General features: G+C 40.6%; 1 protein-coding gene across 1 annotated transcript; it reads left to right on the top strand.

Annotated features, from left to right (window-relative positions):
- Positions 1 to 1,434: 1,434 nt before the first annotated feature.
- On the top strand, positions 1,435 to 20,355 carry LOC126379082 (uncharacterized). The gene is made up of 21 exons (XM_050027645.1): positions 1,435 to 1,474; positions 2,410 to 2,500; positions 2,875 to 2,987; positions 3,595 to 3,643; positions 4,138 to 4,250; positions 4,684 to 4,786; positions 5,479 to 5,518; positions 6,364 to 6,541; positions 6,917 to 7,083; positions 8,024 to 8,249; positions 9,297 to 9,589; positions 10,102 to 10,302; positions 11,642 to 11,757; positions 13,403 to 13,550; positions 14,626 to 14,758; positions 15,163 to 15,338; positions 15,959 to 16,064; positions 17,419 to 17,561; positions 17,963 to 18,085; positions 18,717 to 18,861; positions 20,192 to 20,355. Exons 1-21 carry the CDS (start codon positions 1,435 to 1,437, stop codon positions 20,353 to 20,355), a joined length of 2,868 nt encoding a protein of 955 aa, XP_049883602.1.
- Positions 20,356 to 22,820: the final 2,465 nt, after the last annotated feature.

Here is a 22,820-nt window from a genome sequence, read left to right as displayed (position 1 = left end):
TGTTAAGTACAGACACTGTAGTAACTAATGATAAAAAGCGAAAGTAAGTTTTGTTTGTTCGTTACACTGTACCACACCCCGGACACTACATAAAAAGCCTCGTTTTACACAAACACTACACATTGACGTTATCGTACACGCGTATCTGTGTGTGTGACGTCTGACGCGATACGATTGAAGACTAAAGTAAGACCGACGGGGGTGAAGTAAACCTAGCTCAGCCGCTGGTGGGGAGCGGGGAGTTGCCGTTCTATACGTAGTATTATTCCTTATTTAAATGCAAAAAAAAATCAAAACCAGAGTGAACAGAAAGGAAAAAAATTATATCTTCATTCAATAGATAACATAGTTACGCTTTGAATCGTATTTTTTTACATAACGAACGTCGGAAAAGATATCATAAGATATTGTTATTCAATTTAGTAATTTGGTTCCCTGACAGCTCGGTGAGGCGTGAGGTGAGCTTATTTCATCTTGCGATTGGTGTACCTCTGACTACCCAATTGGGATATAGTACTGTGCTTATGTTATGTTATGTAAAATAAAATTAATTTATGTTCAGGCTACTTAGCCCATAGGTGGTTCGATATTTTATATAAAGCTACAAATTGATTTATAATTATGTTACTATAGATTACCTCATTGTGGTTAGGTTATATTATGTATATAGGTTGTCATTGATAGGAGTTTTTCAATTCATTGACTCATACTATTTATTTTGGAGTGTCAAAGTGCGCGTTTTGCTGCTATCAAAATTGTGCATTGTAACCTCGAACCTGACAGAGGGCAGCAGTAACTGACAGTACTATTCAGAGGCAGAGGACAGGAGTCCTAGTACGGCTTTGAAATTGACTACTCTGGGCGCCATCCCACTCTTGTCAGACAGAGTACTGCGGGGCGGAAGGCAAGAGGAAAAGAGCGTGGCTCTTAAATTAGTGATGACGAGAGCTCTCAGCGCTCCCCATTTGTTCGGCCAAGTATTTCTGCCTGTTTAATGGCAATAGGTTGGGGCGAGTCCAACCCGTTATATGAGTTGGTATCGGTGTAATGCTTCTTAAAAACTCCGTTGTATAATTAGACGCTTATCTAGTTTTAGTGAGGTCCGTGCCGCGGAGGCCCGTGTTGCTCTATGCTTTAGTAGAACCACAAAGACCCAGTTGATAGAACCACAAACCACAAGCCAAACAGAAGACACTTCGAAATTTGATTTTGAAGTCAATAAAAGAAATATAAATCAAAATTTTAAACAAACGAAATTAGATTATCTGTCAAAAGCTTTTTGTGTTCTGTATCTTAGAATAAAAAAGGTTACTTCGTTTAAATCGTTGTTCTAAATAGTGATTTGTGAACTCCATGGAAATCAGGTCAAAATCTGAGGATTTCGGCCGACGGAGCCGGACAGATGAACCGGTCACTTCCAAGAGTTGTGTCACGATGTCTGAAAAAGATTCGAAAAACATGGACGATAATAATCGTAAGTACCTATTATTTAAGGCAAGTTTTAAAGGAGACGCCATGTACTATGAATTCGGTCACCCGGATCAAATCCTAACGTACATAGTGAACGAGTGCCCTCTACACCGGTTACCAGGCGGCATAGCCAAGCTGCATTGTGTGACCGATGGTCAAAAGTGACAGCTAACATTTCAAGGTTAGCCCAGCTGACGTCATCCCGCCCTGCGTAGCCATTTCGTAAAAAATAAATTACCCACGACCAATGTTTTTATGTTTACTTTGCAAGGATATTTTGAACTTTTAGTAAAAGATTCGCTTACAGTTTTAATTATTTTTATATACATATGTGGCAAATAATAATCATTGAATACATTAGTCATTAATTCACATAATTTTCAATAATAAAATTTACGTCCTTAAAATGTTGACGATACCAATTTAATGGTAACATTTACGTCATCAATGGGCTAGCAATGGGGGCTCGTCAGGATTGAGCATACCTTGGTCTTCTTATACCATGGTGTGACGGATGCGGCAGAGACTTGGTTGACTGAGCTTACAGTAGACGAGTGATCCACGCAGGATATTTTTTTGCCAAACACTAATAAGACTTTAAAAAACATGGAACACGTTCAGCTGCATGTCGTAAAATCCGACAGAGGGATTGTGTCCTCTAACATGATGGACTGATGTTATGGGCGATAGGCTGATCCATCCCCCTCCAGTTAATTGACAGGAGTTCTGTGGCCAGAAGGATGTATATAGGCTGTTTATGTTATGACAGACAATGGCATACTAAGCCGTTGGTCCTGGCCTCTATGTACTTAACTATGTCATCGTTCATAAACCATATTATGGAACTTTGGTGGCTCAATAACCGTGCCACCAATAGTCGGTCATTGATCTTTCTACCGAAACAACAATACAGCACTAGCTTGATATTTTATCTTACAGAAAAAGGAAATCCTGATCACGAAGATGCAAATATAATCAAAGTTCCAACGACAGCTGAACGACAAGAAAGAATTGAGCTTTCAGATAATATGTAAGTAGCATTACCTGTAACTTGGTTTTGTAGCTTCCCAGATATGAATGTGGTGGAATCAGTTCGTGCAATTGTATGTAAATCATCATCATCATCAACAGTCGTATGACGCCCACTGCTGGGCATAGACCTCCCCCAAGGATCTCCACAACGATCGGTCCTGCGCTGCCCGCATCCAGCGGCTTCCCGCGACCTTCACCAGATCATCGGTCCACCTTGTAGCGGGCCTACCCCCGCTTGTATGTGAAATATAACCTGTAAAATATACGCAACGCTTCGGCGATGTTCGAGGGTTTGGAGCCAGATCTGAGGCACATGTGTGCCTCAGTGCCAATGAGTTGTTATTTTAAAATATATAAATAAATTTATTACAGACGGCCGAGATCCCTATCGTGGCCAGACGTGGGCATCAAATGGACACACTCGGACATGATGGCAAAGTACAACAGTACTAGCGTGATGGATGTGCATGGAACCATCGTTTCCGGTAAGCCAAATCTTTGACCAACAATGCCGGCTAGATAGCACACGAACTAGAATACTGCAAAAATTTGGTACTGCTTTTTACTTCAAACTAAATCAGTTCAGAATACCCTCAAAACACCTGTTCCAAGCGGTTGGCTTTGTTTCAAAAATATAAGATTGTATACCGAAGATCTCATACTTTTTGGGGTAAATTTTTATTGTCACTTTTCCATAGCCTGTAGCTCGAAAATGGGTGGGAATTCAGAAAAGTGTATAATGACAATGTTGTAGAAAATTGTATGAGCTTTCATACAATCGCAGAGTTTTTTTTTGGAAATGATGCACCGTTTTTGAGATATTAGCGAAAAACTATAAAATGGGACCTTCCCTCCTTCCCCCCAATCCGGCACGCGTCCTAGACGTGGAGAATTTTAGTATGTTTACTCCCTAAACACATTCCTGAAGAAAAATCTTGGCATTAACTACTTGGCCGGAAAGAATCTACAATAAGTCACGTAGACAAAAATGCCAAAGCTTATGGTCTATCCATTCGGATTAGGGAGAGAGACCTAAAGCCAATAAAATAAATTACTTAAGTACTGTGAAATGTATTTTCTTTGTATTTTCAGAGCAAAATGGAAAAGACGTGAGAATGAAGTCACCTGAGCTGGATTCTGGGTAAGCGCTTGTATAATACGGATGTTAGAGCTTTGTAGGGCCTCCGCGGTCCAGTGGTTGAACGTTGGACTCACAATCCGGAGGCACCGGGTTCGAATCCTTGTGGGGACATATCACAAAAATCACTTTGTGATTCCTGGTTTGGTTAGGATTAGGACTTAACAGGATTTACAGGCTGATCACCTAATTGTTCCAAAGTAAGATGATCCGTGCTTCGGGAGTCTTGTTAAACCGTTGATCCCGGTTACTACTTACTGATGTAAGTAAGAAGTCTTATATAAGCCATGTCAGGGGCCTTTGGTGGCTCAATAAACCCTGAGAGCAGGGGTGATGACGGCGGCTATTGGTCTCACAAACCACACGATAGAAGAAGTGCTTTGTCCGGCTAAGTAGTTAATGCCATTTGCGGCAAATCTACTATTAAGTCACGTCAAAAATTGATATTGGCGCCGACCAGCGAATATGAAATGTGCCTTGTATTTTGTGGTTTTCAGAGCATATCGGCGCAGGTTGCTCACTTGGGCAGGGAAGACCACGTCCATTCCGGAACCAAAACTGACGGCGTTCCGAAGTGACTTCCTGGTGTACTATCTAGATGATGCCAAGAGTAAGTTGAGATGCAAGATTCTTTTCTTTCTCCTAGCTACTTCTGAATGAAAGTCATAATAAAAAAACTTTGAAGACCTTGAAACTCGAGTTCGTTACTTTCGTGACTTTTTGCAGTAACCCGATCATTATCATCATCATCGAACTCATCATTCGTTTTAGTAGTATTTTCTATCCTTGTCTATCAAAGGCTAATTCTTTGACTTATAAGACACGACGTTCACCTTTTCTTTAATCTGTTCCATGTAAGCTCTTCTTGGTCTTCCCCTTCCTCTCTTTCCTTGTAGGTTTCCTTCTATGATATTTTTAATGAATTCGTCGTGTATCTTAATTGTCCAATCATCCTGCCTCAATTGTCTCTTTTTCTCCTTGTAACACGTCTTCATTTGCGATCCCTTCTGTACAACTTATTGTAAATGTAATATTACTTACAGTTGCCAAGCCTCACGCGGGAGAGATCAGGCAACCTCGCATGAGATATCGGCCACCTTGCATCTGCCGACCTGAGCAGCCCCCCAGTTCTGTTTGTATGACTATGTAAGTATTCTTAATTGATTATCTACGAACGGTCTCGTGGATTACACCTATTTGAACCTAGTACCTCTGGATCCTGAGCCTAACGCTCCTCTAGACCGTGAACCTAATGCTCATCTAGATCGTGAGCCTAACTCTTCTCTAGATCGTGAGCCTAACTCTCCTCTAAATCGTGACCCTAACTCTCTAGATCGTGAGCCTAACTCTCCTCTAGATCGTGAGCCTAATTCTCCTCTAGATCGTGAGCTTAACTCTCCTCTAGATCGTGACTATGTAGGCCGTTCGCGGTGGGATATGCGAAGCAATATTGCATGACAATGTAAGTATGCTTATTAGTTTAGTGTGTGATGTGATCTTTATTTATGACGGTACGTACAAAGTCCGTCCATGGAAAGTACCCTGTCCTCCTGCCGTCCAGATTTCCAAACATAAAACACTTTCAGTTGCTTGCCTTCCTGGGAATTCATGTCTTCAGTCGCAAAATCCAACAATAGGATTACGACCTTTTTAATATGATGGACTAATCATGTAATAGACGATAGATCCTTTTGAGAAAGGACTTCGTTTCGTTATTAAGACTTCGTTTTAATGGTGGCTGCAAATTGTCTTTGATTACTTATGGTTAAGGTTAAGGGGTAGGCCTTAGCGCGTTAGTTTATGTATGTGTGTGTCTTATAACATAATTTTATTTTCAGCGAAGAAGAACATGCGGAATACGAAGAGCGCGTCAACTACGTAAGATTACTTTAAGTATTTAAACCACGGAATAGAAGAAAGTGGTTGGAAAGTCCCTGACGCGCATATTGTATGAGAACCGTCGTCGCCGATTTAACCCCACTCTCTTTTACTACTACTCCTGTAAACAGATGAGATACTGCTTCTCAAATTCCTTAGCTACTTTACCGGCAATGAATATTTTATGTGATAGACAGCAATTTTACACATTGTATTTAGCTTTCCTGTGATAAGGAGGGATTTCTTTATGCGATAGTCGATATAATGCACAAGTCGACCTTTTAATATACTATCGCGGAGCTCCGTGCGTCGTAAAGTTTGCGGACGAGTGAAGTGCAAAGCTGAAGTATGAACTATTTGCTCATACTTGTTTGGCGCGCGTTCCGGGCTCATTATTCTCTCAGGGTTGATATTTCCAATCCCGCGGGATCTCGAATTTGCGATCTCAAGTCGGGATTGCATTATCTAATTATTACTAAAAATAGGTCTTATGTTAATATTATACATGTTAGAACACGAGTACTGTACTCTGATCCCAAGGTAACAGGGACCATTGTGGAGGACGCATAGCGCCAGTTAAACGATGGCTCACTGTCACAGATTATTTTTATTGGATGTTCTCTGTACGGAGTTCGACACAAGAATGGTACAACTCGTGTGGTTTCTTCTCGTCGCGGACTCGCGGTCTTATAAGGGTTGTCCCCACTACCGTACCTTGCACGTGTGTCGAAAACAAGTGCAGGTGTTGTTTGTTAGCCGCACGTGTCGTTTACAGTTAATATAATATTTAGATTTTCAATATTTCGCTGTCGCGCTATCATACATACATATTTGTTTCCTTCCAGTGCAAGATCTGTCTGACCTGGCTGGCGTTCTTTGCGAAGTTGGCTCTGTTCCTGTTGATCTGGCTACTGCTGTTGTACTGGTTCCTCTCCAGCGCTGGCTTTATCAACGTAGTACCGTTGCCAGTCGAGTTACCTAAGGAGCTGAACACCTATATCGACAAGGATCAGCATTTTAAATGTTAGTATCGCGTTAAATTCGGGATTACAAGATTTAGGGAACTAAATTTTAGCTTCCTACCTTGAAAACCGCGAATAGTCCCATTATAAAATTGCCATACCATCTGGATATATTAGTATTTGGCCAAAGGATGTTTTCGGGGTACTGAACTGTGCATAGTACCCCGCTAGCCAAGCCCACCACCTGAGTCATGTTGGTAGTTGTATATATGCGTCTCGCTGTGTAAACTTCGATAGCGCGTTTCAGGACTGCCTTAAGACTGCATTATTGAATGTGGCGCCATCTGTTGCATGTGGGCGGAACAAACTAGTATGGATGTAGTTTATCATTAGTCGTCTTTTGTAATAACACTGCCTATATTTATTTGTATTTTAGTTCTCGTCATCGATAACACACATGAGAGTGTGGATTTGGAAGTTCAGTACATGGGTCCCTTCGCTGATTCCAACGTGTTCTTTAACTGTCAGTACGAACGTTTATACTACAACCATAACAAGTTCAACCGTTCGGATGTGAAAAGACACGAAGCTGAAGATGTAGAGGTAAGAGTAGTTTTTTTTTAAATATAGGCTCGTGTTTGACCACAATCTCACCTGATGGTAAGTGACGATATGGTCTAGGGTGGATCACGCTTACCTAGCCTATTCACTCTAGCCTTGAAGACACAAAACTGGCATTCAATAAACAAATACGACCTCCGTGGTCAAAATTAAGATGTTATGATTGTTAAAATGAACCCCAACCTATCTACTTTTACCTGTATTGGGCTGGTTATCACTTCGCGGGTTGGAAGGTCAGACAGGCAGTCGCTTCTGTGAAAAACCGGACCTGTCAAATCTTCAGGTTAGGGAAGCGGACCCTGTGAAAAACGGGATAATGCTAGGGGGTGATGACTGATGATGACAATATCGGTTGTACAGTGTCTTTACACGCCGTCGCTTGTGACAAGATGCGGGCACTTTTACAGAGATTGGTTGTCAATTTGTTATGATGATGCTTCACAGTCGATCTCGACTACAGCGACAGCAGCTGGTGGTTTAATTGAAGGTTGCCATTCAAGAGCTTGGAAAGTCTGCTCTCCAATTTTTTATACTAGGTCTAGGACTAACACTCTGTATTCGTCTACTTCTTCTTCTTCTATCGTGTGGATCGTGAGGTGGAGTACCAACCTCATCAACCCTGGTGTCAGGGTTACTATTGAGCCGCCAAAGGCCTCTGACGTGGCTCATGTAACGACTACTTACTTAAATCATTAAGTAGTGACCGGGTCCAACGGCTCAACGTGCCTTCCGAAGATCATATTACTTTCGGTCAATGAGGTGATCAGCCTGTAATATCCTAACCAAACTAGGGACCACAGAGTAATTTTTGTGATATGTCCTCACCGGGAATCGAACCCAGGACCTCCGGATCGTGAGCCCAACGCTCGACCACAGGACGCTCATCCACAGTCGTTCTCTGTATTTATTTTTGTGTTGGCAGGTAGATCACCGGATCTACGAGGACTCCTACTCCGCTGTGACCACAACCTGGGTAACAACCCGCCTTAGGAAAACGACAGTGGTGATTAGCACGACGCTCAGTGCGCGCCTCACTCGCTACAATCTCTCTCGCCACCCCATGTCGGCGTTTGCCGTGAAGTTTCCATACAACTTCGTGCCCTGGAACAACGAACGATACTACAGCTACACGTTTGCGAATTTCAGAGGTATTTGAAGCCTATTTTTAGTTTTATTTATTTGTACACAAAAAAACAGACACAAGCAACATACATAGAAAACAGATAGTACGCTATATATGTATGTATGTATGTATGTATGTATAGTATGCTTATCTAAACAAAGAGATCTCTTCCAGCTGACCTACGTGACGAGAGAGATATTCAACGTATAATATTATATAGATAGACATACTACGCGTACAAATTATTTCGAAATTACTTATTTTAATATAATACAAAATATTAAACCAACAAACCAAATTTTATTTAATTATAATATAATGTATATTCCATAAATATAATATAAACATATATTATATACATTGTTATTATATACTTTCGATATGGTGTTATAAATATACACATTTATATACATTATACAATACATGTATATTCCTAAATAAGTAAATACATACAAATATGACTAATGCTCAAGCAAGACTCAAATAGTAATCCTTCAAGTTCCTTTTAAAACTTCCCACCGTGTCTATTTTATAACAAGTATAAATAAAAATTGATACTAGGTTTAACACGTTGACAGTTCAGTGATCCATATACGGGTCATGGCGGACTAGCTCCATACGTTCGTGACCCATACATGGCTCACTAAGAGACCAGGTACGCACTAAGGGCCGTGCTCCACTGGGATCCCGGGTAACATGGCAAAGGTTTTTATTACAGTATGTTTGGTGAATGCTACTATCCACCTGTTTGAAGGCTGAAGTGACCACCACCATACCGACGATTTCCCTCAAACAGCGCTTATCGCTATCGACTCACCAGGGTCGATTAATTATTTTAAATGATTTTCCTCTCAGACGACGCCCTGAGCCGAGTTTCGCGCCCAACTGGGCACCCTCAGGTTATGTTGTCTTAAGCCTTCAGCGCTCCCAATTTGTCCGGCCAAGTAGTTAATGCCATCTGCGGCAAATCTACAACAAGTCACAAAAAAGCTGAAGTGACTGAAGGTTTAGTAAAAATATTCAAACTAGGATAAAAAATAAAAAAAATCGAAAAGAAATTCCCTCATTTCAGGTGTTGGGGGTCGTCATTATGGCCATAGACACTATGCTAATAAGACTGGTGACGGTGAGCTCAGGGTCATTTACGGCTTGAAGTACTCTCTCAACATGAGCACCCAGAGAGAGCTGGATGCGAATACGGACTTGGACTCGGTGGCGTTTTCCATACAAGTGCTGAAGGGCATCGACCCTCGGTACACGACCACCACGACGACTCCGCCACCACCGAATGTGGTCAAACCGAATGACGCTTCCAGATACAGTCTGATTCTTCTAGGACTTCTTTTTGCGTTGCTGTTTCTTCAGGTCAGATTAATTACTTTAATACATCTCTCTAGCATTATCCCGCACAGGGTCCACAGGGTCCTTCTTCCGCTTACCTAACCTGAAGATTTAACAGGTCCGGTTTTTATATATTATATTGAGAATCTGCTATTTTGATAATCTAATATTCTAAGAATCTCGTATTGAGGATATCTGATTTGATTGTGTTATAAACTTGTGGTCTAGTGGTTAGAGCGTTGGGCTCACGATCTGGAGGTCCGGGTTCGAGTCCCGATGTGGACATTGGCGAAATCGTTTTGTGAGACTGTCCATTGTTTGGTAAGGACATTAATTCAATCACCTGAGTGATTTGGAAGGCATGTCCCAGCTATTAGCCGTAAAACAGCTCCACCAACCCGCAGTGGGGCAGCGTGGTGGAGTATGCTCCATACCCTCCGGTTGACTGTGGGGTGGCCTGTGCACAGCAGTGGGATGTATATAGGATGTTTATGTATGTATGTTTACAGGAATTAACACCGTTATTTTCTTTACAGGCTAACAGAATGATGTCGATATTCGTAATAGGGGTGGCTTGCTTGTCGATTATTGCCTACTTGGAAGTTAGGCCAGGTCCCGATACGTTAGTATCCTGGTTGAATCTGGACTATCTGTTTGAACTCATCTTTGCCATGATGTGCATAGCCGTTGCAACCGAAACTGGAATCTACGATCTCATATCCGTATTGTTATACAAGGTGAGTAAGCAAAATGGCCGCCTTTTGTTCATCTAGTACAGAGTTCATCTACAATTTCTCCAATTCCTGTTTGTACTTATCAGGGTGTTAGTGACATCGTAACGAAAACTTTGAGGGATCATTCAGGCCATGATTCTGAGTTGATATCAAATGGAAATTTCTGTATATAAATTGTATTGTATTCGTTGTTGAAATTTAGTTATGTGCAATAAGGTATGACGGCGCATCGCTAGCGCCATCTAGTTTAATTTTAGAATATCTTTTATTTCCGCAACTAATTATGGACAAGAGTGGAAACACTCTAGTGAAACGTCACTGGCAACGAGTGCGGTTGAGTTCGTGGGACGTTTTCTGTTGCGAACGGACGAAAATGTGATCTACAGTTTTATTTGACACAACCACGCCCGGGCGTTATTTTAAAATGGCCCAGTCTGAAAGGTCTCGGAAGTGCCTTTAGGTATATTTTATTATTATTTACTTAGGCAGGCAGTTTTCACTGATGAGTCTGACTGACTTCATTCCGAGTGACTGAATTCTATACTTTTGCGATGGAAACTTCCACTTGATTTACTGTATTTTTTTTTTTTTGTGTGATAGTTTACTTTTTAATTTTGAAATTGTAATTTCTTTTAGTGTTTTTCATGTTATTTATAGTTTTCTTTTTCTTTTTGTTTCTTTTTTTCATTCAATAACATAACATAACATAACATAACAAATACTTTATTGCACAAACAGGAAAAAACAAAATACAAAACAAAAGAGAAATAGAATTAGTACAATAGGCGGCCTTATTGCTAAGTAGCAATCTCTTCCAGGCAACCTTTAAGTATAGGAGATATTGAAATGTTTATTTTTGTTGTATTAGTTTCTATATTGTTTTCTCGTCATACAGCGCATTGGGTCATACTGTAATGAACGGTCACGAGCATTAATATGTATACACTTTGGTACCTTGTCACATTAACTTTTTTGACAAATTCAACTGTGTCTCAATAAATGTCAAATATGTTAGTGCGACAGAGTCCTAAAGTGGGTACATTATATTGCTCATGACTGTACCTTAATCTAAATACATAAAAGGAGAAACTGACTGACTGACATATCAATGCACAGCCTTAACGGCTAAACGTAGGCACTTGAAATTTGGAAGGGACGTAGCTTAGGTACCGTAGAGGTGCACTAAGAAAGGAATTCCCGAAATTCCCACGGGAACGGGAATTAGCGGGAAAAACCCTTCCACGCGGACGAAGTCGCGGGCAAAAGCTAGTAAATAAATAAATGGTCTAAATCATCCCTCAAAGTTTTCCTTACAATGGAGCGAGTTTTTTTTTCTTTTCAGTTGACAAACGGATTCTTCATACTGTTTGCCCCAGCTATATGCGCTGGGACGTTTGCTTTATGTTTAGCTGTGGATAACGTTGTGGCAATACTGATTATGAATCCTATATGTATAAGGTGAGATTTCAATTTTAACTGGATGTCATTAGTAGATTAGATGTTCATTATAGAAGGAAAAATTGAAGGGAAGAGAGGAAGGGGTAGACCTAGGATAACATTTATGAAACAAAAGAGAAGGTGCAGGTCGTGTCGTATCGGGAGGTGAAGGTTTTGGCGGGAAGAAGAGAGGAATGGTTGTGATGAGATGAGACGTTCGTTATGTAAAATTGACGATTCAAAGTGTAACTATGTTACCTATTGAATAAAGATATTTTTGAATTTGAATTTGAATGGCGATTACTCCACGACAAGAGCGCAGCTCTTAAATAGAGAGAGAGAGAGAGAGAGAGAGAGAGAGAGAGTCATTAGTAGAGTCACGGTGGTCCTGTGTTACTCAAACGGGGTGCGTTCGAATCCCGATACCGGACTTGCACCAGTGAGTTAATAAATCTTAACTGCAGTTTTCACTAACACAGTTGGCTCGACCATTATAGACGGCGATACCGCTCACCTACCACGTTGGTCTAACAGAAAGCTCTGGGAGGCGTGGGTACTTAGTTCATCTTGCAATGGATGTATGGTCACGAGCATTAATATGTATACACTTTGGTACCATGTCACATTAACTTTTTTGTCAAATTGAACTGTAAGTCTCACTAAATGTCAAATATGTTAATGCGACAGAGTCCTAAAGTGGGTACATTATATTGCTCATTACTGTACCTTTGACATGACATCTGAAATTTTATTTAATTTATTTGTTTTAATAATATTTCAGTAAGTGGGTAAACATTAAAATAAATGTTGCCAAGTGTATTAAAAAAAACTTAAAGGCATCCACCACAGGCTGCGTCATAGATTGATTGTTTTCAATGTGATATAATTTTATTATATACTTAATGTGTATTTAGATTTTGTAACTATAAATTTGCAAAATGCCTGAAATAAATGGCTCAAAAATCCTCAACTCCACATAAGGACTTCTTGAACTTAGACTTTTTTAATTCCCTCCAGAATTTAGGTATCACAATTTAAAGTGGACGAAGTCATCAAGAGGTTAATGACTATTTAAAAGGTAGAAATGCGTGGGAACTACCGCCTGGGGCCTGTTTAATAAAACTTACAATTGTAAATTACAACGACAATTTGATGTTCATTGCGTAGCTAATATGAAACTGTAAAATATTCGTGATCATACACTCCGCAATGTACATCAAATTGTCATTGTAATTTACAATTGTAAGTTTTATTGAACAGGCCCCTGGAGGCCAATATTGGGCAGCCAAGTTACTAAAATGTTGAACGTCAGGATCACGAATGACTATAACAAATGTTCAACCACAGGACCACATACATCAAAAATATTTATTTTTCAAAATTGGCTTACAAAGTTAGCGTTTTTTGAACGTCAAAAAATTAAATTACTTATTATGTAATAAGCTGTAAAACTACTCATCATCATCATCAGCCGTACGACGCCCACTGTTGGGCATAGGCCTCCCCCAAAGATCTCCACGACGATCGGTCCTGCGCTGCCCGCAAAATCTATTTTTGCAGGCGTATTAAGCGCTTGCTAGCAAACCGCTATCGACCCGTCTGCTGGCGATGCGAGTCAGGAGGGTTTTGTGGCTGCCCCGTTTTTATGTTCGTCACTTTTTTGCAGAACTATGGAGGAAGGCCACTTGAATCCGACCCCAGTTCTGATGGCCATGATCCTATATGCCAACATAGCCGGTGTTTTGGACCGAGATTACAGTTACTTCAACTACGCTATTCACAAGGGTAGGGAGAGATGGGAGGCCACAGAGGGGGTGAGTGTCGAAGTCTGAGATATGCATGTGGAGTTACACACGTTCTTCACAGGGCATGCTTACCTAATCTGAAGGTTTGACAGGTCCGGTTTTTTACGGAAGCGACTGCTTCGTTCTTCACGGGGCACGCTTACGTAATCTGAAGGTTTGACAGGTCCGGTTTTTTACAGAAGCGACTGCCTGTCTGACCTTCCAAACCGAAGGGAAACCCAGCACAATACAGGTTAGGTCACATACCTCCGAAACGCACTTATCGGGAATGTGGGTTTCTTCACCGCTGACCATCTGATTGTAATAATAATTTATGATCCAAACATGAATTCGAAAACAAATTCAAAATCATTGGTTTCGGCCCATGTTGGGATTCGAAAAGAAAAAACATGTACTTACATAAATACGTCCAACTGCTGGGCACAGGCCTCTCCTCAATCAACATACGCCACCACCACGGGGTCCATACCTATATGGCGCATACGCCACCACGCTACTCCAGTGCGGGTTGGTGGAGGTGTTTTGGGGTAGTAACCCAGGACCAACGGCTTAACGCGCTTTCGCACGCACGGAATCATCTTATTTTTTCGAACAACCAGGTGAATCAGCCTGAAGTGTGCGATCCAAAAAAGTAGAGTCACACAGATTGATTTTCGAATTCCCCGTCGGGAATCGAACCCGGACCTCCAGATCGTGAGCCCGATGCTTGAACCACTAGACCATCATCATTGGCCACATCATCTTGACGAATGACGGTAACAGTGGCTGTCTAGCTATCACGTTTTGCCGAAAGATCTCTTGTGGCATTAAACCAATAGCATCATAGCATCTTTTGCCGCATTTTACACAAATAAATCGTGAGTCGGGAAGAACAGTGGTGTGAAAGCGAAGCCTTTTCTGCTTCAACTTGTCCAGTCAGATTTCGTTGTTTTTACACTCTTAGACAAATCGGGTTGCCACTCTGGTCTCATATGAGCGCTATGCGTCTCTTGGCGTTAGTAATTTACCGCGGACGGCGGTCTAACGTAATAAGTCACGTGAAAAAAGGGATAACGCTAGGGAGATGTATGTATGTGTGTTGCAGGCGTTTGCGGCGACATCGTACAATGGGACGATGATGCCTGGTGTTGGTATCTGCTTGTTTCTGACTACAGTCTACCTCGGAGTTATATTCTTGTTCTCGCGACCGCAGAAATATTATAACACGCCAGTTGCTGGTAAGTCACTCGTGCAGGATTTTGGGATTTAGGTTGTGACGGACTCAACTGGCCATCTAGTTCCGCCCACATGCAGATGGCGCCACCATTCAATAATGCTGGCCTGAAACGCGCTATCGAAGTTTACACAGCGCGACGCATATATACAACTTCCAACTTGACACTAGTGGATCGTCGATTCCTAGTCACACAACCAAGGGGTACTATGCTCAGCTCGGTCGTGTTACCCCGAGTACATATTTAAGGGGGACTCCCAAACGCGAATTTTTTGCCGTTTTTTGCTTGATATCAGTAATGGCTAAAACCTACTGTTGGTTCCTTAGTCAATGGTACGGAACCCTTCGTGCGCGAGTCCGACTCACCCTTGGCCGGGTTTTTTTTAATGTAATTTGCCCTTTTCCCAGAGATGATTCACGAACAACTATTGCTGCGGATGGCAGCATCTAGTATCCATAGAACCAGTTGTCATTGGGACACGGTGAGGCGAGACCTGATCGAGTGGTTCCATGAGATCGAAAGGAATAGACTTCGGAGACTGGCCGGTGTCGACTACCCGAAACCTGAACCACAGCTGCCTTTTGTAAGTGTTAAATAAATTTTATAATAGTCGTTTTTTATAGTGGCGGCCCCAACTAGTTCCGCCCATATACAACAGATGGCGTTCAACAATCAACGCGAATAGCTTAGAACGCGTTAACGAAGTTGAACGCTAAACACAGCGCGACACACATGTAAACTTCCAGCGTAACACCGTTGGATCGTCGATCCCTGGTCACATTGCCAATTTGTGGCTAGCCGGGTACTATGTTATTATCCTTTGGCGACAGCACACCCTCGCCTCCAAACTGTTGTATGTGAGCGGGGAACTAGCTGGTGAACTAGTTGGCTGCTTGTCACTTCAGGCTTTGACATTGTCATTTATCTTCTTCTTCCAATTCTTTTATCACCTATTGGGATGTAGGGCTCGAATATCAGAATTCCACTCCTCGCGATCTTATGCAGCCTCTGTAGCTTGCTCCCATGACATGCCGAGAGTTTTCAGCTTTCGGTCAACCGAGCTTCCTCAGGTCTCATTGCCATTTAGGTTAAAAAATATTTTCCATGTAGGTCGCGATTAGTTTACCAACAGCAAATACATTTTTCACAAAATAATTTTTATTTGTGATAAAATATTAAATATTTTTGTTTCTTTTTCATCAGAAATTTAACAAGATCACTGACTACACTCTCCTGCTGAAGTTGGGTTGCATCCTATTCGTCTTCCTTATCATGATTTACTTCAGGAAAATCAACATGTATGGCTTAGGTAAGCACCACACAGTTGACAAACATCATTTTTGATTTGAGGTTAGTTTTTTTCTTTGGTTGGAAGTGTTGGGACATTGCAAGCTGATCACCCGATTATAACGAAAGATGATCCATGCTATTGGCCTCGGTTAGAAAGAAAGAAAGAAATAAAGTATTTATTGTTAGAGGACACCACAGAAATGTTCAAACACAGTAGGGGAAAAAAGAGTAGTATGACAGGAGTTGGTAGTAGTAGTAAGACGGGAGTCGAACCGTAAACAGTTTAGGGTTCACTGATATGTGTAGTCGTTACATGAGCCATGTCAGGGGCCTTAATAATATCCCTGACACAAGAAGACTAGCCTACGCCATCCCACTGCAGGGAAAAGATCCCTTTCCCTTTGTTCCATTCATCCCGATCTTGGAATTTCTCTTTCCAAGCACCAAGCAACTGCATTATGAGAATAATTTGTAATAACAACTTTTTTCTTTTAGACTCCAGATCCAGTGAACTTCATCTCACCCTTTTTCACATTTTATCACCGTTTGAACTTTCCCAGGACTTTCTCGAATATTTCAAGACTAAAATTAGCTAAATCTATTCAGCCGTTCTTGAGTTTTAGCGAAACTAGGGGAAACTATCAGATAGATAGGGTGTTAGTGATGTCGTAACTAATACTGAGGGGGATGATTCAGACCATGATTCTGAGTTAATTTCGAGTGATTTGATTTCAAAAGTCTTTATTATACATTAAAGAAATTACAGTATTACAGACAAAGTCTAACAATACTTACAAGAATGAAATTAGTAATAATATTTCGCCGGCCATAAAGCCATACGGAAATTTATGACACATACATTGAGAACTATTTATGTTATGGGCGATAGGCTAATCCCTTATCACCATAAGGTTCATCATATCCATCTTTGGACTTCGTATCAACAGTGGCTGCAAGTTGTCTTTGATTACTTGTGGCTCTGCCCACCCCATTAGGGATTACGGGCGTGAGTTTATGTATGTATGTATGTACATTGAGAACTATTTTAAAAGTTAACTATGTTGGTATTATCAATCTGGAATGGAGTATTAATAATACCCACATACCCAATTTATAACACACAGCGACAGTTTATATGAATGTAGATTAGTTAATATGAGAGTACAGTGCGTTCTCATTTATTAATCGAGTGGATTATAGATAATAGACAGCGCAATAGTTGCAGTCTGCTAGTTTTATTAACTGTTCAAGGATCATAACATAACATAACATATACTTTATTGCACAAACAGGAAAAAACAAACTACAAAACAAAAGAGAGATAGAATAGATCCCTAGCACCCAGGCATTTTTATCAAATTGTTTTGTTTTAGGCGCGGCTCACATAGGTTGGATCATAGTGATCTCAATGGGTGTGCTCCTTATACTGGTGAACCCCTCGGACCTCAACTTGCTGCTGTGGAAGGTGGACTGGAGTACCATCTGGGTGTTCCTCTGCCTATTCTTCTTCGAAAAGGTATTTTTTTGCTAGTTTCACTAATTTTTAACCCCTGACGCAAAAATGACGGGGTGTTACAAGTTTGACGTGTCTGTGTAAATGTGTATGTGTCTGTCTGTGGCATCGTAGCTCCCAAACGGATGATCCGATTTTAATGCGGCTTTTTTTGTTTGAAAGGTATATCAGTCGAGAGTGTTCTTAGCTTAACTTTTTGTCACAATAATTGAGTACTTTTTTGTTGGTCGGGGATTTTTAAAATTTTTAATTTAAAGTTATATAATTCATTATAAAATTTTATCAATTAGCATAGGCGGCGACTGAATCCGTGAAAATAGATTTTGGGTTTTTCGTCCATACTTTTAGTTATTTACCAAAAATACCGGGTAAATTCTTCGATAAAAACCCTTCTTTATTTACAGACTCTACAAACATTTCTCCTGCATGACAGATTTTTTGATAAAATGAAGGAGCATTTCCCGGCAGACACGGTTCCTAATTATATTAATCAAATGACGACAATAGGAGCACAGAGCCTTTTATGGGTTAGTTCATTTGATCGAATTTATTGGTAGATGAATAGTACTGCGGCACAAAGGGTGGAGGTGGAGACCTGGAGGCCGACGAGCCGGCAGAGTAGTATGACAGGAGTTGTAGTAGTAAGACGGGAGTCGAACCGTAAACAGTTTATTAATTGACTATAACAAATGGTGACCAATTTGTTTGGATCAGGATCATAAATGATTCTCACGTGCTCAGCGGTGAAGGAAAATCGTGAGGAAACCCACATTCCCGGGAAATGCATTTTCGGAGGTATGTGACCTAACCTGTATTGGGCTGGTTTTTCCTTCGCGGGTTGGAAGGTCAGACAGGCAGTCGCTTCTGTTAAAAACCGGACCTGTCAAATCTTCAGGTTAGGTAAGCGGACCCTTTGAGAAGATTTAGTGATCAGAATTTCATAATTTATCTTGAACCCAAGTATGCTCACGACTATGTAGAGGTGCTTCCATCGCAAGATGAACTAAGTACCCACACCTCACCGAGCTGTGTGTTAGACCAACGTGGTAGGTAGTGAGCCGTATCGCCGTCTAATAATGGTAGAGCCAACAGTGTTAATGAAAACTGCACTCAAGAAAGCCACCGGAAATATTGAATTCCGTGGATTGTTTTTTACAGTTGTCGGCAGTTATGTCTTGCTTAATTTCAAACTTTGCCGCCGTATCCGTGCTCACGAAACTCGGAATTATGTTCGGCGATATTGTGATGTTGGAGAGGATACCCTATATGGTGTGGGCTTTGACGTTTGGAGGCAATGTCGGAGGTAAGTACTGCCGTGGAGCAGGAATGCTGTTCGAATAGATTAACGACCTCTATGCTCCAGTGGTGGACCGTTAGGCTCACGATCTAGAGGTTCCGGATCCCGGTGTGGTCATATAACAAAAATCACTTTGTGATCCCTAGTTTAGTTAGACATGATTGTCCGAAAGTGAGATGATCCGTTCGTCGGAAGGCACGTTAAGCCGTTGGTCCCGGTTACTACTTTAGTCTTTTCGTGAGTCATGTCGGGGGCCTTTCGCGGGTCTATAGTAACCCTGGTGGTTGATGAGGTTGTTAATTCATCTCATAACCAACACGATGGAAGACCATTTGGTTCACCATATAATCTTGGTTCTTCCCGTTATAACGGATCGCAAGTTGTCTTCTTATAGGAGACAAGATTTTTAATAATATCAGAATTACATCTTCATTTTAAACTAAGGTTCAGTGAATGGGGCAATGTATGCAGTTGTTAGAAGCCAATGTATCTCGCAAGATGCGAGGATGGCTGTTCACTATGCAGTACTTGTCCCTACGCTGAAGTACGGTAGTGAATGTTGGGTATGGTAGAAAAAGCATGAAAGTAGGATTTATGCCGTAGAAATGAGGTCTTTGCGTAGCATCTGCGGTGTTAAGTTGAGTGATAGAGTGAGAAATAGTGTGATAAGACAGAGATGTGGTGTAAAAGACGATATAGTGACTAAGATTGAGAAGGGAATGTTAGGTTGGTTTGAACACGTAGAGCGGATGAAGGATAATAGAATTGCGAAAGCGGTATATAAAGCGAAAGTTGATGGAAGGGCTGGCAGAGGAAGACCTAGAAGGACTGACATTGACCAAATTGGAGATGTCTTTAGAAAAGGTTTAGTACGATCTACTCTGAACGGGCGTGCGTGTATGAAGCGATTGATGAATGTGGAGGAAGCAAGAGAAGTGTGTCAGGATCGAAGCAAATGTGATTTCATAGTCTCTCCCCGGTGTGAAATAGGCGTGAGTTAATGTCATCATCATCAGCCCATTAACGTCCCCGCTGCTGGGGCACGCGGGCCTTCCCTATGGATGGATAGGGAGATCGGGCCTTAAACCACCACGCGGACCCAGTGCGGATTGATGGTTATTAACGACTGCTAATGCAACGGCTTAACGTGAGATGATTTTTTTTTGTGGTCACCCATCCTATGACCGGCCTTTGCGAAAGTTGCTTAACTTCAACAACCGCAGACAGAGCGCGTTTACCGCTGCGCCACCGAGCTCATTTTATGAGTTTATGTATGTAAAAGAGTTATAGCAGCGAAGGTTTTCCTTTTGTAATAAAGCGGAAAACTTCTTAACAGGATCAGCTACAATCCTGGGTACTGGTGTGGCCATAGCGGCGTCGGCATCAGCTTGGCAGCAGGGCTACCGCATGGGTGCCTGGCGGTACATAGTGTTTTGTCTCCCGATCACCGTTCTCAATATGGTCGCTTTATACCTCTACTTTACCTTGATGCCTTATTAGTTAATTAATCTAGTTTTTTTTTCTGCATTATCTACCTTTTTCTGCATCATTCTACTTTAGCGGTGAAGGAAAACATCGTGAGGAAACCCACATTCCCGAGAAATGAATTTTCGGAAGCATGTGATCTAACCTGTATTGGGCTGGTTTTCCCTTCGCGGGTTGGAAGGTCAGACAGGCAGTCGCTTCTGTGAAAAACCGGACCTGTCAAATCTTCAGGTTAGGTAAGCGGACATTTTGCGAATTGGACATGATCATGTCACTAGCGTTATCCCGTTTGTCGCAGCTTTAGGCGAAGAATGTCCAATTCGAAGATAATCATCAATTGGTAGATAATCATGTACCTAAATTTTTGGGTGGAATAATATAAACCGAATTATTTTTCTATTACGTTAATAGGGTTACATATCTTGTTAGGTGTTTAAGTAACTTATTAGTTGTTTAATTTGATTAATTAGCTGTTTAAGTAAATTATTAGTTAAGTTGATTAATTAGCCGTTTAAGTAAATTATTGGTTGTTTCAGTTGACTCATTAGCTGTTTAAGTAACTTGTTAGTTGTTTAAGCTGACTAATTAGCTGTTTTTAGTAAATTATTAGTTGTTTAAGTTGACTAATTAGCTGTTTAAGTTACTTACTAGTTCTTTAAGTTGACTAATTAGTTGTTTAAGTAATTTATTAGTTGTTTAAGTTGATTAATTAGCTGTTTTTAGTAAATTATTAGTTGTTTAAGTTGACTAATTAGCTGTTTAAGTTACTTACTAGTTCTTTAAGTTGACTAATTAGTTGTTTAAGTAATTTATTAGTTGTTTAAGTTGATTAATTAGCTGTTTAGGTAACTTATTAGATGTTTGAGTTGACTAATTTAGAAATTAAGCACTACTTGTATTATAGGTAAAAGGCGGTTTAATGAGTATAATGATTCTTATAATAAGTATTTTTTTTTTGTTATAGTTAAGGACCAAGTCAATTTGTATTTTCTTTTTAGAACAAGAATGATTGAAATAAACTATTGATATAATTTTTAACGTGTTTTTCATTTCGTTACAATTGCACCCCGGACACTTCATACAAAACACCTCGTTTTACATAGACACTACACATTGACGTTATCGTACACGCGCATCTGTGTGTGTGACGTCTGACGCCCACAACACGATTGAAGACTAAAGTAAGGCCGAGGGGGTGAGGTAAACATAGCTCAGCTGTTGGTGGGGAGCGAAGAGTTGCCATTCTATAACATAAATAGCCTATATACGCCCCACTGCTGGGCCATTCTATTATTAGTATTATTTTAATTTTCTTATTTATTAATTAGGTAGAAAATATCTATACACAGGTATTAAATAGTAGCTAAAAGGTATTGGATGTTAGTAATATTTTAAAACTGATCTGTCATTTTGGGCAGTCATTCTGATGCTCACCATGATTTCGCTCATGATGGTGGTATGGTTTGGGACCCACCCTACTACCAGGGGTAGGGCTAGTGGTATGGTGGGTCCGCAATGTACCTATGAGGGTACGTACGAATACGGATACGCACCTACCTGAATGAGGGTACGTATTTAACCCTTTCAGCGCCAAGAGTTTTGATCAAAAACGTTCACCACACGCCACGTGATTTAAATCTTGATCAAATCCAATCTCCGGTAAAAAAAACAAGGTGGCCATACAAATTTTTGTTTTTCCAGAAAATTACGTAACTATTAATAAACTGTTAATGGTATTATACGAACAACGTGAATTTAATAATGCAACACAATCAAATAACTACTTATTATAATGACAAGATAAAAGGTGTTGTATTGTTAGCGGTGTGACAAACAAGAAAAAAAAAATATTTGTCATACTGGTGTGACCACCTGGAGTGACCACGAGTCCGGAGGGATTTAATGATATTTACTGTTTAAATTGGGAAAAACGTTAATGTGACACGGTTTCAAAGTGACCGTACAAGACCGGCGCGGTAACGGGACGCCGCGGCGCTGAGATGAAAAAAAAAAAACATCAATGTAAGATTTTCGATAGTTTATTTCAATTATTCTTAATCTAAATAAAAATGAACTAGGTCCTTAGATAACAAAATGAGTAACTTACATGTCTGATTTATAACTTAAATTATTAATAAATCTCGCGAGCTTATCATGTTAACATTGACCCCGATTCCTGCAGACACCTCATTTTATTTTAAGTTACACCCGTCATTTTCTTATCCGCCGAAAAGGAAAGGGACGGATGATTGACAACTGAACTTTTAAAATCAATAACCCGGGCGAATAAAATAGGCACCTCGCTGATACGCAAGCGCAACCCGTTTGACGTGTGCTGTCAACTTAATACTGTCAAGTTATTGGGCAATATACAATTTTGGAAGGGCTTTTTAAATTTCTGCCTAAAATTGACGCGTGTTTCATAAATTCCATTATTCCTTTTCGGCGGATACGTAAATGACAGGTATAACTTAAAACTA

The sequence above is a fragment of the Pectinophora gossypiella genome, chromosome 28 (assembly GCF_024362695.1).
Source record: "Pectinophora gossypiella chromosome 28, ilPecGoss1.1, whole genome shotgun sequence".
NCBI classification, from domain to species: domain Eukaryota; kingdom Metazoa; phylum Arthropoda; class Insecta; order Lepidoptera; family Gelechiidae; genus Pectinophora; species Pectinophora gossypiella.
This window is presented reverse-complemented; position numbering and strand designations above follow the sequence as displayed.

Bases quoted from the DNA above. Each gene is read 5' to 3' on its own strand.
- LOC126379082 (XM_050027645.1), top strand. From the start codon at position 1,435: ATGTCTGAAAAAGATTCGAAAAACATGGACGATAATAATC. The intron at 9,590-10,101 runs GTCAGATTAATT...TTTTCTTTACAG, and splicing joins TTGCGTTGCTGTTTCTTCAG to GCTAACAGAATGATGTCGAT. The intron at 10,303-11,641 runs GTGAGTAAGCAA...TTTTCTTTTCAG, and splicing joins TATCCGTATTGTTATACAAG to TTGACAAACGGATTCTTCAT.